General features: G+C 51.3%; 2 protein-coding genes across 3 annotated transcripts in view; one reads left to right on the plus strand and one right to left on the minus strand.

Annotated features, from left to right (window-relative positions):
• The window catches only part of Prpf40b (pre-mRNA processing factor 40 homolog B), a 63,369-nt gene that overhangs the window by 16,570 nt on the left and 29,012 nt on the right, over nt 1-17,787 (plus strand). The window lies entirely within an intron of this gene.
• Fam186b (family with sequence similarity 186 member B) lies at nt 1,651-17,140 on the minus strand. The gene is made up of 8 exons (XM_032886254.1): nt 16,905-17,140; nt 15,787-16,012; nt 14,439-14,621; nt 9,530-11,132; nt 8,837-9,029; nt 5,075-5,241; nt 4,271-4,456; nt 1,651-1,992 (listed from the first exon to the last, which is right to left on the minus strand). Exons 1-8 carry the CDS (start codon nt 16,998-17,000, stop codon nt 1,833-1,835), a joined length of 2,814 nt encoding a protein of 937 aa, XP_032742145.1. The 5' UTR covers nt 17,001-17,140; the 3' UTR covers nt 1,651-1,832.

The following is a 17,787-nucleotide window of genomic DNA, read 5'->3' on the forward strand; positions in this document are numbered from 1 at the left end:
AGCTGGCATGCGCAGTATGTCAGCCATGCGGGCCTCTTTCTGAAATGACGTATCAGGAAGCTCCGCCTATCCTTAGCTTCCCACAGTAAGTAGTGAGGCAGGGATATCTATCTTTCTATCCCTGACTCTGAGCCTAGTTATTTCCAAAAGATTCTTGTGCCTTTTTCTTCAAACACCTCCGCAGTTGTGCTTAGGCTTATACAGATCTTTCCCTCAGGTCCTTTCCCACATTACTTTTGACTGGTCATCCTGAGTCTCCTGAGGCCATGAATCAGACGAGCTGAGTTATGACCAATCCTAAATGTAGTCCTTTCCATGCCTTCCTTGGCTCCCCTCAGATTGTGATTTTTGTTTTGCAAATATCCTGTTTGATCAGATAGGCTAACTCTGTTCTGAAAAACAAACAAGTCTTGTGCATCAACCCCATTGCTAGAAAACCAACACACGCCCAAGCAGGCACACACACACACACACACACACACACACACACACACACACGCACACGCACACGCACACGCACGCACACCAGCACACACACACATGCACACCAGCACACACACACCTAAGTAGCCAAAGCCTTCCATCCTGGTGATTAGCTACTAGGAACTTTAAGCACCATGACAAGACTGTGAAAAAAAATGCATAAAACCTTTTAAAATGTTATTGAAAATGTAAAGAATATTTCAAGTGCTTATAAAATACCGTATTGCCTTCACTCACTTCTGACTTTAATATTCAGAATATTCTCATTGCATTAATGAAGTTTGTTAAGGCTCACCCAGTTACATAGTAGATAACTTACTTATAGCTGATTAGCTCCCAAAGCAAGGTTATAAAATTTGTTTCAAATATTTGAAGCAATATAATTTAACATGAAGGCTTTTGTTGTTGTTGTTGTTGTTTTTAAGACAGGGTCTCTCCGTGTAGCCCTGGCTATCCTGGAGCTCAGGCTAGCCCTGACCTCATATAAATATAGACTTTCTTACCTCTGCTTCCTACTGCTGGGATTCAAGGGACACATCACCATATCCAGCCACATCTGGCTCTTTCCTGAGTTTTAACTTCCGCTGGAACCAAAGCTGGGCAGTATTCCTGAGGAGAACCTAGATATGGGCTCTCCTAAGACATTTGCTTTTTGCTAAGTCTGATCCCTAGGCCATTTGTGGCAGTGTAAATAGAGGAGAGGGCTGGGAAGACAGGGTGGGGGTGAGGCAGGTCGGGTGAGGGCAGGCAGGTGCCTAGGACAGAGGTATTAACTAAAGCAGACACATGGCCGCTGGTGCTGGCCCTCTGATCCCCCATGGTTGAGATCTAGAACCTCCATATATACATTGCTTCTGCTGTTGTAGCCAAGGATGACCACAAACTCCTGGTCCTCCTGTAACTGCCTTCTGGGTGCTGGGAACACGGGCATGTGCCACCATGCCTTCTGTTCTTAACTTCTGAGCTGTCAGGCGAATCATCTGTTCATCGGATACTTGTTTGTAGTTGATTCAATGGATTCTCTAAGTGACTGTGCGGCGGGGACTGCCACCGTCACACCACCCGGCGGTTCTCTGATGGATGCTTGGCTAATTGTGGGATGGCCTTAAACCTAGGTTTAAAGATGAGTTGGGGTGTGTGGCCTTCAGCAATGAGACAGAAGACTTCAAACCAACCTTTATTCTTTATTTTATTACAAACTAATAGTTTGGGGACTGGAGGAAGAAAATAGAGTTTCCCAAAGTTCCGGAACAACGTAGCAGCAACTGTGTGTGCTTAAGAGCGCCGGCTGGGCTCCCGCATTGGGAACAAGCCGCTGTGAGGTTGTTAGTAGTCCAGACGTTTGAGAGTTACAGATTGGGGTTTGGAGTGGGAACTGGGGCTACCCGATCCTTCTGGCTCTGTAGGGATTCGGGGAGTGACTGGCAGGACACTTTGCGGACAAGCTCAGCTGGCTCCTCCGAGGGCTCCTGGGGCTCCTTTCTTTGGATGGATGAAGCACTGAAAGAGCTAACGCGGTTAAAGTTGGGTAGTAACTGAGACCAGGCCCCTGCCGTCCACCCAGAGCATGGGATTCAGATCCAGAGAGGGGCTCAGACTTGACCTGAGTGTTGCTTAGCGTGACATTTCTGCCAGGCCTCCTCCCTGGCTTAGGCTATGGCTCACAGCAGCACCTCACTCCCGGCCCCCTCAGAGCCAGCCGGGCACACCCACGTGCTCCTTTCCTTTCCTGAGCTTGGTTGGTTTGTTTTTGAGACAGGGCCTCACTATGAAGCCCTGGTCCTTGGACTGAGGCCAGCCCTGAACTCATAGAGAGCCTCCTGCCTCTGCTCCCTCTCTTCTTCCTCCCCCCCCTCTCCTCACCCCTCACCCATCCCCTTTTTATGTAAGACAAAGTTCCTCTGTAGCCACTTATCTTGGAACGCGCTCTCCAGACCATGCTGGCCTTGAACTTCCCGCAATCCTCTCTCTGCCTCCGTGATGCTAGGATTGCCAATGATACTAGGTCGAGTGTCCCAAATAAGAACAATAATCCTGGATGATCCTCATGCCACGGCAACAGGGCCTTATGGCAACATAGGAGCCCTCATAAAAACACGCAGAAGCCTAGCACACGGGGAGGTAGCCCAGCACAGGGCAGAGAGGAAGACAGAAGCAGAGCTCCGCCTCTAAAGCGGAGTTGTGATGAGTTGAATAAACTCCTGTGGAGTCGTAAAGGGGGAAAGACAGTTGTATTCACCTAAATCCTCTTACAAAGAGAAAGCTGTCTTTGCTGGGAACAATATTTTGATATGTGCTTCAGCCTGCAGCTGAGATCCCAGTGGAGGCTCCGCGGTGGGTGGAGCAGCTCCGCTTGAGACATGAAAGGGATCTTAGAATTTTGCATGTTCTACCACGGAGTGCGAGTGGGGGAAAAGAAGGCAAGGGAGGCAGGTGCTGTTGGGTGCTGTTCCTTGTGGCACTCTTTTCCCATCATCCTCTTCCTTTGTGTGTGTATGCATGTGTGCACACGGACATGCTCCCGTAGGCGTGTGAACGTGTGTGTAAGTACACGCGGAGGTCAGGGGTGGATGGTGGGTGTCTTCCATTACTCTCCATTGTATGCTTTGAGACCGGCTCTCTCAGAACCTGAAGCTCACCGATTTCGCTAAGCTAGCTAAGCTCGCTGAATTCTGAGGACCGACCTACTGCTCCTCCTGATGCTGGGACTGCAGATGTGTGTGGCCATGCCCCGTGTTTTATGTAAGCGGGGGGATCCGAACTCGGGTCCTTATGCTTGTGTGCAGCAAGCAGTACACAGACCGAATTGTCACCCCAGCCACTATGTCCTTTCGTTTTTGGAACGATCCCAATGCCCTAAATGCCTAGAATCAAGTGTACTGTGTACAACGGATGCTTACACAGGTGCTATACACGGAAAGAACAAAGAGCTGGGCCTCAGGTTCCCCCAGAGTCAGGCAAAGCCAGGGTAATGTGAGAGGTACAGAGAGGGACACAGAAGGCACTTGCCGTAGGGGATACCACCAGAGGACCTCACTGAGCAGGACCCCCCAATGACTCCTTTTTGTTACAGATCTTTCTTGTCAGGGTCAGTCCCACCAGCAGCAGGTGCGATGGGTGTGAGGGCCCTTGAAAGAGCCTTGAATCTTCACTAGTCATGTCTTCAAGCCATGAGAGGCAAAGGAGATAAGCCTGCTCTAACCAGGGAAGCCTTCTGCTGATCCCATAGGTCCTGAGTCCTGCTACCTCACCTCCCCTCTTGTCTCAGGGTGGCCTTAAGCTAGAGAGCCTCCTGTCTTGGCCTCCCAAGTGCCGAGAGCGAGGCCTGTGTCCCCAGACCTGCTCCTCAGCTGCTTTTCCCAGTGACAGTTCCTGAAGGCAGTCAGGAAACGAGAACCCCAAGACGGGCCCAGACACAAGTCTTGGGTCTATTACCCAGTCCTTGGTTTCCCCCAGTCTCACTGTCCTTTGACCTGCTTCTCTAGAACAGCCCTATATTAAGGGCAAGCTTGGGCACCCAAGAAAGCTGTGTGAAGCCCAGGAACCCCACACAGCAAGCTAAGTACTGTGGAGAGTCCTGTGAGAGACCGAAGCAGTACTGGTCTCAGGTCCCAAGCTGATGGCCAGTGAGTGGATGAGGCAAGCAGTGGTTTGTTTCTGAGGTAGCGCAGTAACCAAGTCCAGGACTGGTGTCTGAGAGAGCGCCTGGGCTGTTGAGTAAAACCAATGCAGACTTGATGGACAGGTCTCCCCAAATCCAGGTTAAGCACCCACCCTTGCTCCTTACCGAGGCTTGAGGGACACTGAGCTTCTGGGGTAGGAGGTATGTTCATCCGCTGCCAATAGCCTGGGGATATCAGGGTGACCCCCCACTTGTTCCCACGACAGGCTTGTCGGGATCTTCTTTTCTATGGGGTGACTTGATGAGGCCACGTCGGCCTTCCATATGGCTTCTATCTGGCTTCCTTGTTGGCTAGGAGCGGGAGAGCGCAGAGAATGTCAAGGGAGACAAAGAGACACAGAAGTAGACTGAGGAGCCATAAGCTTTTCAGGGTCATACAGTCCAAGACAGCGGGCCCTGTTCTCTTCCCTTCTTAAAGAGTTTGTCACCCTCACCTCTGCCACGTAGGCTCTGTGCCTTAGTTCCCAAGGATCCACTTCTACACACATGCGCTGGGGCTGGGGCTCTGAACTGGGTCTCCCTGGGGTACGTGTTTACCTCGAATCACTTTGGCTGCCCAGAGGCTCACCATGTCTGAGCCTGAAGCCCACATGGTAGGGAGGATTGAGCTCGTCTGTACGGACAGACCAACGGTAGATGCTGGCTCCGTATGCTCAGGGTGGAAATGTAGGTTGTCCCCTGTATTTTCTCAGAATCAGTCAGGCTACTCCCCCAAACCATACACTGCCACACACAGAATGCCATTCACATTCTGTTTCTGGACCTGAGCACCAGGGCCAGTCAGGGTAGCTGAGACCTGGCCTTGAAGCCAGGAAGTTGACTTTGCCTGCGCCCTCGCTTGCCGCTGCTTCCCCAGGCCAGCTGTGCCCTGCTCCCTGCCTTCCCTTTCACCCCACTGCCGACACCTACCTGGCTATCCGAAGGGGCGCAGATTCCCGGTGCTTGGGAGGAGGTTGCTTGGTGGTGGAGTGGCTGGAACGGACTCTCTGAAGTAAGATCGGAGAGGACTTGCTTTTCAGTGGCTTTACCGAGGTGAGCACGGGGACGTTCAGGTGGATGTTCCACTCTTGCTTGAGCTAGAGAAGCCAGCAGAAGGCATCAGGGAGGCGTGCGGAGAGGCCTGCCTAGCATGGGTGGAGGTCTCGTCTGATTGTCACTGACCCTGCTTGGGTGGAGGAAAGGCTAAGGCCCATTTGACTACAACCCCAGGTCCCCAGCCTATGACATATTTCTTGAAAGTCCTTCAGGTCTTATTTTCTGGGGTAGTTCCTGCTTTCTCCCTTGTCGTAAGGAGTCTGGACAATGGACAAAACAGAGGAAAGGAAACGGAAGGAAGCCGGGCTGCTGTACAGCACCAACAGCACTAGCGGGCAGGGCCTGAGGTGCAGAGAGCCATGAACTGGGGCAAGGAGCTGGGAAGCCCTCACAGCATATTCTCCATGAACACTCGCCTTTTAAAACAGGCTGCACAGCACTCCCGGGTTCTTTTAAAACTGATTTATCATCATCGATGCCTGTGCACATCTGAGCGCCATGGGGTGCATGTGCTCGTCAGAAGACAGCTTCATGGAGCTGGTTCTCTTTTCTACCTTTCCGTGTGTCCCAGGGATCAAAACTGAGGCTGTCAAGCCTGTGTGGGACGTGCCTTTAACCTCTGAGCCATCTCGCACCTCACTGGTTCATTTCATCCGAATGCCAGAGTTACAGGCGCCCGGCAGCAAAGGTGTTTCCACGTCTCACCTGGCGTTAAGAACGCCGTGACAGCTCCATTTCCCAGGGGCACGCACCGTGTAGTTTAGCACACCCCCAACCCGTTTCAGAGAGATTTCAGTCCACCATCATCATCGTTCACAGAGCTGAGGCAGAACACAGAGAGCTACACCAGAACCAGGCATGGGAATAACCTTCCGGGTCCGACTCTAATGACCTGCTTCCTCTAGCCAGACCCCACTCCTAAAGGGTGTGTATAGGCCTTCAGAGGGGGCGCCACAGACCCAGAAGAGAGATGGCTGGGTCCCGGGGGGGATTCCATTTTCAATTTCTTTAGGAGCTTCCACACTATGTCGCAATGGCTGCAATCAAATCTCTCTCTCTAACAGCAATGTTCAAAGGCTCTCTTTTATCCGTGCCGCTGATCGGTCTCTTACTTTTTTTTTCTGATGAACCCCATTTCTTCCCTGGTGTACCCCAGCACCTCCTCAGAGGTACTCCTGTGATTTGCTACGGCATGAATGCTGAGCGAGATAACCCAGGTGCAGAAAGATGACATCGCATGATCTCACATTTATATGTGGAATCAGAAGGGAAAATATCAAATATACAGAGGTAAAAGACAAAACAGCAGTTACCAAAGTTGGGGTGTGGGCCAGGAAGTGGGGAGGAGGAGACCAAGGGACAGAATAGAAGGCACAGGTGAACAGCCCCCGTTGTAACTGTCCTTGTAGGGACTGAGATGTTCTAAAGAGAGACACTTGTGCCCCACCTTTTATCAGATACTTGAAAAGTTGTCCCCAAGGGATTGGAACTCCCCAGAAACCTCATGCGAGGGGAAGGAAGGGGAAAGCTAGACCTGGCGCTGGAGGACGAGGAGGCGCTCGCCTCCCAGGAAGAGATGTCGCACGGTAGTGACGACTTGCAAGGTACAGGATGGACCAGAGCAGCCATGGGCCTGTGATGTGATGGGACCGCGTCTGGATTAGAGCTGCTAAGTTCTATAGACTTCACACCCTCTGCGTAGACCTACACCTCATGACGGCACCCCAGACAGACTGCTGATCACTGGACCCTTTCGTTTGATCCTTCCCCCGTGTGGCCACTGCGACCTTTTTCTTTAAGGGGCATCTCAAGGACGAGCAATTGAGGCCAGGGCTGGCCAGGGCTGCCAGAGAGCAGGCTCGCACCCCGGAAACTCTTGTCACAGATAGGTATAGTGTGCGTAAGTGCAGTACCGGGCTATAACTAACCACCGTGCCCCTAAATCTTAGGATTTAGATCATAGCTGCCTTTGCCACAGAGGGAAAACGGGTCATTCCCGAGATGAAATGTTCCTGCTGGGGGGACAGAAGTGCAGCAGCTCTGCTCTGTCCCCCTCAGCAGCCTGAAGGGTTCCCTTCATCCCTTAGAGACTTTGACTTAGGTCAGAGGTGCCCGTGATGTGATAAGGTGAACCAGAAGCCACTGTGGGGGCGCCAGGAGTCTTGGCGAGAGTCTAGAAGATCTCAGGCTTATAACCTGGAGTGGACAAAAGCCTAACTCGCATGTTAATTGCATTGGAATTCTTGAATCTGGGCTTCAGTCAGAGTCCACGGCTGGGACCCTCTTTTTCCTTCCCATGTCCCTACAACCGTTTCTTCCTTTCTGTCTTGCCACAGTGGATGTATTGGTTTGTTTGACCGCAGTGAGCATGTTGCAGCATCTCATACATACACAATAAAATCCACTACAAACAAACACCATCATTTTTGTCTCACAACGCTCCCGGAAAAGAGCAGACTCAACAGGCACGTGCGGCCTTTCACACTGCGAACGATGACACGACGTTCACACCCTGGAGCCAAGGAGACAGAGGCTCCTTAACGTCTTAGCATCGTGATTTGCGTTGGGCCTCATCTGTGGTCCTGCTGGGTGCACACAGGCCACAGGATGGCTGTGCCTCAATTCTCAGGCCAGCAGCACACCTGAACTACTGTATCATTTAAGAAGACATACTAGAACCAAAGGTCTTACGTTTCTAAATAGAAATGGTTGGCTAACTGCCCAATAAAGTCAGCAAAAACAGGCCCATGCCGGGGATATAGTCACGACACAATGTTGACAGAGGGGAGTGTGTCAGCTGAGAAGAGTTTGGTGAGTCAAGACCGAGAAGCAGGTCACAGGAGGATTCTGGCCTCTAAACAGCATCAAAAACAAAAGGGCCCTTAGTGGTGGCTGTAGAGCTAGGATGGCGGAGCCTACTTTGGTTTCCATGAGTAGACAGCCTATCAACTGGAAGTCAGCCGGGTCCCAGGGGAAGACACTCGCAAGGCCTGTGGGATGGCTGGGAAGGAGCTTGCCTTGGAGAAATGACTCAGAGGTTAAGAGCTCTTCCAGAGGACCCAAGTTCAATTCCCAGCAACCACATGGCAGCTCACACCTGTCAGTAACTCCAGTTCCAGGGGACCCGACACCCTCGCACAGACACACATGCAGGCAAAATGCTAACTCGCGTAAAATAAAAATAAGCAATTTGAAAAGAGCTCTTTTGGACCACCACGGCTCCCGTAGATTACCCTCCTCTGCATTCTCTGTTGGGAAGGACCTGGAGGAAGGACTCCAGTAAAGTAAGGAAGGGAGTCAAGGGCAAAGCTGGGCCTCTGCAAGGGGGAAGAGGTGGCTATGCCTTAAGCCTGGACTGCAGCCAGAGCTGAAATGGGGGAGCAGGGGAGAACCCCAGTGCCAAGAAGAGAGTGCAGGGCTCCGCCATCCTCCCAGTCCTAAAGGAACCTTATTTCTGCAGATTTTAGAAGGGCCCCCTTCTCCCACACACACACCCCCATACCACACAGTGGACAGTTGCCTTCCCTCACACTCTTAGTCCAGAGGCTCTCCCAAGCCCACTCATTTCCCATCACCTGACAACCCCCACTCTGTCCCCCCCCCCTCAATGAACAGGAGGCGGGGCAGGACACCCACCTTAGGGAACATGGCCGCCATGGTGTGCAGGCACTCCTGGTACCTCTCCTCCAGGTCTTTCAGCTTGTCTGTCCAGGCCTGCAGCCTGAGACTCTGCAGGCGGTCAATGTTCTCCAGGAACACATAGAGGTTCTGGGCCTTATAGGTAACTCTTGTTTGTCGAAGGGCTCCTATGTGTTTGATCACTTCTTGTCTGGGAAAGAGAGAAGAAACTTAGGAGGTAGAGAGACTTCCTCTTTCCCCCAAGTCAGTTGACTAGAGAGACACCTCCATTTCGTTAATTCTCGAGAGGAAAACAAGGAACAGATCTATGAGAAGGAGCAGAAATGTGGAAGGTGGTATGAGCGGAGGAACCTTGAGGCTGGAAAGGAAAAGTCAAAGCAAATGGTAGGGACCATGTTGAACGAAGGAAGGAACATGGGGATGGCAGAGAGGGAGAGTGGGTTTAGAGGGAAAGCCCACTAGAAGAAAAACAACATTTAAATGCCATGCCTCCTGCTCCTTCAAGGCTTGCCCACGCACCCTTGTTAGTTCCCTTTCCAAGAGACCTGGAGGGTGGGGAGGTTCCTCTCCTGGCTTCCTGCCCACATTCCTTTATTGCTCTCCTGGGTTTTAGCTCTACCCTGATTTGCAATGGGCATAGGTGGGTGGCTGGGTCCTGGGCCGCTGCCAGGTGGCTGCTGGGTCACCTACCGGAGGCTCTGGAAGCGCCTGTAATGGATGTACTTCTTGCACAGGGACTGAAGCCTGAGGGTGTTCAACTCCATGGCCATGGAAGTGACCTCCAAGGCCTTGCTGTGCAGGTACTGTGGCAGTAGCAGCTCTGATTCCGAGCTACCCAGGATCTGCAGGTTTTTCAGCTGGGCCTCCATGTCTAAATGGTAGACCTTGTCCTTAGGTGTCCCCAGGGCTTTCTGCGAAGAGGTTCGGGTCACCCTTCTGATGGATGACCCAGTGATGGGAAAGGAGGCACATTTCTTGGGCTTAGCAGAAACCTGGCGGGCCCGTGGCGTCTCAACTGAACATGGGGTCCTCTGCATTCCTGGCCCTTGCTGCTGGGCGTGCGGGGGCGTGAGTAGATGACGAGCAGACTGGGCCCGGCAGTGGGGAGGCGCCGCCGTTTGTGACTCCGACTTCTCCAAGTTCTTCCACCGACTGGTGGTGGTGAAGATCCTCTTCTCTGAACTTGCTTTCTGCTCCTTCCTGGGGCTCTGCTTCTCCTCTTCTGGCTGGGTGAGCCTCTGCCATTGCTGCCTGGCGGCGGCCTCTGCCTCCCACTGCCGCACCTTCTCCTGGTGCTCCTGCTCCAGCAGGGCCCACTTCTTCTGCCGCCGAAGCCACATCTCCTCCTCCTGCACCCATTGCTGTCTTCTTGTCTCCCAGTTGAGTTCTTCCTCCCAGTGCCCCGTGTGGCTCTCCACAAGCATCCTCCTGGTGCTCCCCGGGGAAAGGGATTTGCTTTGGACTCCCTCCTTCCCCTGGATGTGGTCCCCCTGGTCTTTGCCTTCCTTTTCCACCAGTTTTTCCCACTGCATGGGAATCTGGGGGACCTCCGAGTGCAGCAGCACAGGCTCCAGGGACTCAGAGTGGTCAGCGTCTTCAGTCCTCGAATCCCCAGCTACGCCGGAGGGTGGCTTTTGTGCTGCAGGTGTAGTGCCACTGTCCCAGGCCTTGGTCAGGAGACATGGGGAGAGAGTTGAAAGCCCCCATCCTTCCTTCTTGGACTCCTGCTGTTTCTTCCTCAGGGCTGTACCCACCTCTGGAAGGGTCTCTTTTTCATGGAGTTCTATACCATCAAGAAAACTCACGATCGGCTCTTCTGGGTTGGTCTGAACCATCTTCAGCTGGAACTCCAGGGCATGCTTTATCATGAGGAGATTGTGGTACTTATCCCCTAGTACCTTTACCTGGTTTAGCAGCGCATCCCTTTTGCTCTCGAGGACTTGGATGGATTTTTGGAAGTGCAGCCTCTGGGTGCTGAGCTCTTTGTTCATCTCCACCTGCAGGTGTTTGTACTTGGTCTCCAGAGTCCTGTTCTCCTTGTGCTGGAGGACCAGGGCCTTGTTGAGGTTCTCCACCACGGCGGACATGTACCTGATGGCTCTGACCTCCCCTTTGTTGAACAGAGTGGAGTCAAGGAGCTCCTGCAGCATAGACCTCACCTCCGAGACTTTCAAGCGGGTGGTGTTCCTGTCCTGGAGCATCTGCTCCGGGCTGGGTGGCTCGGGGCGGAGTCGGTGCTCCTCCTTCTGTGGGCTTTTCTCGTGCCAGTCCCTCCAGAAGTTATGTTTGTACACTGGAAGAGGAGAAAAGCAGCAAGCTCCCGTCAAGAGGTGGCAAGGTATTGGGAAAGGCGTACTGACCCCGCCCCGGACCCCACACAGCCAGGATGCTCAGCCATCTCCTCTTTGAGATGGGCACCAGAGAGGGGTTATCAAGAGACACCTCTGCTGGGCCTGAGATGGCCCGGAGTGTAGCCTTAGGTCTACCAACAGCACAGCGCCTGCAGAGCCCGAAGGGGCCGGGCATAGTGTTGTCAGGCTCTACTCAGGTCAGCCAGCTTCCTGACAAGGAGTCACTTTTCAAATGCTTTTTTTTTTTTTTTTTTAAATGCTTTTTTTTTTTTTTTTTCGGAGCTGGGGACCGAACCCAGGGCCTTGCGCTTCCTAGGCAAGCGCTCTACCACTGAGCTAAATCCCCAACCCCAAGGAGTCACTTTTCTAATCCCATCTGGGTCCTCAGTGCCAACCACCCAAACCTGTTAGAAGTTTCCTTTTCCTTTTTATGTTCCTTCTGTCCTGTGCCTGTAGAGACTCTATAGCAACTGTCCACGTGTCGCTACTGTTTTAATAGTTGTCTCTGCCCATGTTGGGGGATCACACTGGACAGACTGTCACCCCAAGAAGATAAACTAAGCAGAGACGGTGCATACTGTGTGTGACCCCAGTGGCAGATCTCGGCTCTTCCAGGGTGGCTCGTGGCTGTACATCTCTGTGCCTACTCTGTGTGGAGCTGATGGGCTGATCCTCTTGGATCCTCTCAAACGCCACTGGCAAAGAGGACAGTGGGTATCTTTGGATGCGAGGCAAGAGAGCGTACGGGGCTTGTGTGATACTGAGCTCAGTCTAGATCTCGCTATGTCAGACGAGTCGTATGACCCTGGAGTTCTGAGACCAAGTCACTTGGATTCGAATCTAATTTGCACCATGACCCTTGGGTACAGTTCTTAACTTCTTAGTGCCTTAGTCTCCTCATTGGGGAAATGGGAACAACTGTAGATTCTAATTCTTGGAATTTAGAGAGCACATATTTAAGGGTGATAGCCCTACAGTAAGTGTTCAATGAAGAATCCCCATAAGCCAGACAGTGCTGTCTTTAATCCCAGCACTTGGGAGACAGAGGCAGGCTGATCTCTGCGAGTTCAAAGGCAGCCTGGTCTACACAGCTAGCTCTAGAACAGCCAAGGCTATGCAGAGAAACCCTGTCTCAAAAAACAAAAACAAGGGCTGGGGAGATAGCTCAGCGGTTAGGAGCACTGATTGCTCTTCCAGAGGTCCTGAGTTCAAATCCCAGCAACCACATGGTGGATCACAATTTTTAAGAAATAAAAAAAAAAAAAAAAAAAAAAAATACATAAAATAAATAATTCTTAAAAAAAAAAAAAACAAAAACAAAAACAAAAAAGTTTACCCTCTAAGGCTGAAGAGATGGTCAGGTTTCCGTGAAGCACTGTGTAAGCATGGGGGCCTAGGTTTGCATCCCCAGCATCAAGCTGCACATAGTGGGCATAATCTCATTGTCCCATTACCAGAGAGGCCGAGACAGGAGCATCCCGGGTAACTAGTCAACCAGCCTAGCCCATTGGGGAGCTCTAGGGTCAGGGGAAGATTGTCTAAAAATAAGGTAGAGAATGATTGAGAAAGATGCCCAGTGGGCTGGAGAGATGGCTCAGTGGTTAGGGGCACTGACTGCTTTTCCAGAGGTCCCAAGTTCAAATCCCAGCAACCACATGGTGGCTCATAACCATCAGTAATGGGATCTGATACCCTATTCTGGTATGTCTGAAGACAATGACGGGGTACTTATATATCTTTAAAAATGCCTAGCAAGTGCAAGGCCCTGGGTTCGGTCCTCAGCTCAGGAAAAAAAAAAAAAGGACAAAATAACAATAAAACAAAAATAAAGAAAGATATCCAGTATTAATCTCTGGCCTACACATAAGCACACCATACAAATTTACACTCTCACAAGGAAATAAGTGTACAATTAACTGTATTTCCATGTATGCATAGTGAAGACTGTGGGTCAGGTCGTCTCCATTTTCTATTCTCTTCCTCCTGTAACATTCAACAGAGTCTCCCTACATATAATCCTGGCTGTCCTGGAATTCACTATATAGACCAACCAGGCTGGTCTCAAACTCAGAGACCTCCCTCTTCTACATGCTGTGCCCTGGGAGTAAAAGACGTGCACAACCACACCTGGCTTCAACGTTACTTAACTGTCCAAGAGAATCCACGGAAATGCTAACATTAGCTATTGTTCATTAAGCCCAAAATATTCAGGGCATGGTGTCAGACTTCTCATATCTCATACCTCCCAACCCTGAAGTCAGATAATATCCTCTGAAGAAACAGGCTCATAGAGATAAAATGAAGATGTCCAAAGCCACACAGCCCCAAAGCAGCAGAGGTGGGATTCCAACGGGAATTGGTCTCACCCACAGCCCTCAAGGAAGACTAACCAAAGCAGGGGACTGGTTTTTGTCACCACTTTTCTTGTGGCCCCTTCTGCTCTCTGAGCTTCAGGGCTCTTACTTACAAAATGCAGAAGGTCATCTCAGGTCAATTATAGAGTGACTAGGAACAAAATCACAAGGGTTAACTAGGCTGGTGACTGACCACCTTAGGAGAACCCAGAATGCTCTAGAAGGCTCTAGGGGGACTTCCCATTGAAACTCACCAAACCCTGGCTTGAACTGAGTTTAGAGAGGGGACAGGGTGCTCTTCAACCTTTGCCTATAAACTGCAGCTTTCCTGGTGCCTAGGCCTCATTCCCCAGAACTCCCATGAGGCCACAGCTCCAGGAAGCATTTGAGGGCTCATCCTTACTTCATTCCTACTATATCTTAAAAAACAAAAACCAAAAAACTGTTTTTGTTTGCTTGCTTATTTTCTTCAAGGGTTTCTCTGTGTAGCCCTGGCCATCCTGGAAGTCACATTACAGAACAAACTCAGAGAAGAGCTCAGAGATCCACCTGCCTCTGCCTTTTGAGTGCCGGGATATGCTTGGATGTTTTCGGTCTATGTACCATGTGCATGCAGTGCCTGTGGAGGCCAGAAGAGGGCGCCAGATCCCCTGGAACTAGAGTTACACATGCTTGTGAGCCCTGGGAATTGAACTCAGGTCCTCTGGGAAATCAGCCTGTGCAGTGAAGCTCAGAACAACTTTGTGATCAGCATGGGTCTGTTACCCCGGGTTCTCCACCCTGGCTTCCAGCTCTCCTGTCTTTTGCATGTGTGTATGGAGGACGGTCAGGAGCCAGAGATAGCATCCAGCCCATGCCCACCCAGCCCTTCTTCTGTAAGCTCCAGGAACCTACTGTGTGTCCTTTTCTTTTGGTCTTCAATGAGAGTCGAGCAAAGAGAGATAAGAGACTCGATGCCTCCTTTGGTGGTCATGAGGGAGAGAGGCAACACCTTCTCCATCACCTCGATCCATTCGTCCAGGGCTTCGTCCTCCTCCGAACTCCTCCCGTTCTTTATCTCATAAGTCAGACTGTCACCTGGACGGGGCGGGGGTCAGGCTGAGAACAGTAGCCCTACAGCACAGGGGGCTGCAGCAGACCTGAGGGGGAGTGGCTTCATCCTACACTGGCTATTATCAAGAGTTCGCTTTCTTGAGCCTCATTCCCTCCCCTGCAGAAGGGCTGAGGGAGGACCGAATGAGGTAATCTTTGTGAAATGACCGACAGGAGGCCTGCCATGCAGAAATGCAGGAGACACGAGAGAGTGTCGCCTAAGTGTGAGGCCTGCCATGTTAACCTATGCCGGTTGCGTAATCTAAAATCTGGGCCACCGAGGGGATTCAGTCGGATCAACAGGTTTCCTTGTCTGCTTGCTTGAGGTGGAATCTCAGTATGTAGCCTCTGCTTTGCTTGCCTGTGTGGGCGTGTGTGAAACCCAGAGATGACAGTGGACTGTCTCCTGTCACTGAACCTGGGACTTCACCGTCCCGCTGGACGGAGCTGTCAGAAACAGTTCTGAGGGCAAAGGCGCCTCTCAGGCTTTTTTGTAAGTTCTAGGAGTCTGAACTCAAGTCCTCGAGTTTGCATAGCAAGCACTCACCCACCGGGCTACCTTCTCAGCCCCCTTCGTGGTGATTAATTCTGACTGGCTTGGTGGAAGGCACACCTCCGGGCAGGGGCATTTCAGAGGTGACCACGGGCGTGGGGTTCTGAGCGAATCAGCGGATTTAACCCATTGATAGATTCGAATTTAGGCGGACTGTGGGAGATAGCAGAAGTGTGGAAGATAGGACCAAGCTGGGGGTGGGGCGTGGGTCACGGACAGGGGTGGAGATGGGGGTGGCTTTAAACGGTCTGTCCTGCCCCTGGTCTCTTCCTGGTCTCTGCTTTCTGGTTGCATGAATGGAGCAAACTCCTCCACCATGATCCCTGGAACTCACTGTCACCATGAGCTAAGTGATAAGAGACCATCACTGACACCTCTGAAGCCATCTTTGCCCTTCTTTTCTCTCAGGTAATTGTCAGAGCCACACAAGACCAGCAGACATAGCCCTTCTGGGGAGTGAGACTTTGGGCTGTGACATGAGACTCCTTCACTGGGGAAGAAGAGCTCAGTCTGTCTGAGGCCACCTCCCCCACCCCTCCTTGCAAGTGCTGATTAAGTGGAGAGTCTCGAGGCCCCACAGGAAGCCCACAGACTCACCCCATTCTCCCAGCCAGTGGAGGATTTCATACAGGTGCTTCTCTTTAGCTATGGCATCTTTAGAGAAGGAAGCAATTTTCTCCAGCAGGATGAATCTCTTCCTGCCTTTCTGCTCCGGCTGGTGAGGCCTCACCTTTTCCTTTAAATCATATCCCAGTTCTTCCTGGAAGTGATTGATGGCACAGTTGACATTGTCCAAGATGTCTGAGAGCTGGGCCGAGATATCCTACATGGGGTAGGGGCAGCAGATGGCAGAGGTTAGGAGTCTCTATCTTGGAGGCGGTTGCCCATGTTCTAGCAGCGTAACTCTGGGTCTCAGGGCTTTCTCACTGGTGAAGCAGAGCTCGCTGTAGCACTTCATGCCACCATTTTTTGTTTTTTTGTTTTTGTTTTTTTTGTTTTTTAAATGAGAATGGCGTGAATTGCTATTGTAAAGTGTTTAAAACTGTGCCCAGAACACAGAGAGAGCGTCAGCTCTTACTGGCGCTTTACTTTTTAAGCTCCGTGACACTGTAGAGCCACAGCCTTTAGAATTTCAGAACTTGCTGGAGACATCTGGAATTTCACAAGGACTCAGAAGCAATGTGGTGGGAGGAAGGAATCCTAAAGAAACACTGTCCTTTGCTGTCCTGTGTCTGCACCCGCTCCCCTCCTTGCAAGTGCTGACTCCAGGGGAGACCAGAAAACACCGAGCACAGCTGCACCAGAGCCCCATATCAGGAGTGATCTGAGCCTCTGGACAGCACCCCGAATGTTTCCAGGGCATGGCTTAAGGGATTCTAGCAGTCTGTCAACACAGTCTGAATCTTAAAAGTCTACCCTTGCACAAAACCTTTCAGGATCCATTTCTAGGTGCTGTCCGGGAGCCTCCTGCCCACTTACCTAGGGGCTGTGATCTTACAGCCCTGCCTTACAGAGGTGGTTGGTCTCAACCTCCCCTGTAGAAGTCAGATACAGGATGTGGGCATTCCGAACTCACCTGTCTGCAAACCCGGCTTGTCAAGTATCCCAGGACCCCCAAAGGCCCAAAGGCTGGAGTCTTGTGTAAACGAGAGATCAGTCCCCTGCCTCTACATCAGACCCTAATAGAAGGGTAGTTTCCTCGTCTCTGGGGTTACCTCCTGAGTCCGAATTAGCTGGGCAGTCTCAATCTTTGTGATAATAGCCTTCACTGAAGTGGGAGTCACCAAGTGTGTGGGGTCGTCCTTCTCCATTCTAGATAATTCTCTCAGTCCGAAGATGCCCTGTGTCTCTTGTACACAAGCCTGAACACACAGTATGGGCAGCTTTGCGGGCTAAGGGTCCAGGGAGGTTCCTGGGTTCCCTCTGCCCAGCCACAGCTCCTCTAGTAACTGCCAGACACCAGGTTCCAACTGACTCCCTATTCTCCCCAGTGACATCATCGGTTTGACTTAAAGAATTAGAAGATTAAACTTCCCGCCACCCAGCTGCACTTCATCCATTCTCTGCTATTATCTTTACTCGACCTGTTTGTTTTGCTGAACCATGAAAAATCATGTTCCCAAATCCAGTATTAATGGTGAAAAATAGGAAGAAAAGGAACTAGGGAAAATGGCTTTCTGCTGTAGTTTGGATCTCCCTCGGTTCCCCAAAGATCCGTACGTGGAAGGTTCTGGTCCCCGGCATGGCGTCACGGGGAAGTTGTGGAACATTTGTGAGGTAGGGCCCTGTGGAGGGCCTTAGGATACTGGGTCCTCTCGAAGGGCACTGTGGGGCCCCAGCCCTTCACGCGTCCTCCCTCTCCCTGACTCGTGGTTTTACTACACCATGTCGGAAACAGAAGGGCTCTTTCAGGCTGGGATTTCCAAAACGGTGAGCCAAATAACCTTTTCCTCTTCGAGCCAGTCTTCACAAGTGTTCTGTTACAGCATCAGAAGGCTGACTAGACACTTTTCCAAAGGGAACATTTGACTTTAAAATCAGAGTCAATCAATCCCTGAATGAGAATATGTCTGCTTTCACCTTTTTTTTTTTTTAAAG

This window comes from Rattus rattus, chromosome 1, assembly GCF_011064425.1.
Source record: "Rattus rattus isolate New Zealand chromosome 1, Rrattus_CSIRO_v1, whole genome shotgun sequence".
Classification (NCBI taxonomy): Eukaryota; Metazoa; Chordata; class Mammalia; order Rodentia; family Muridae; genus Rattus; species Rattus rattus.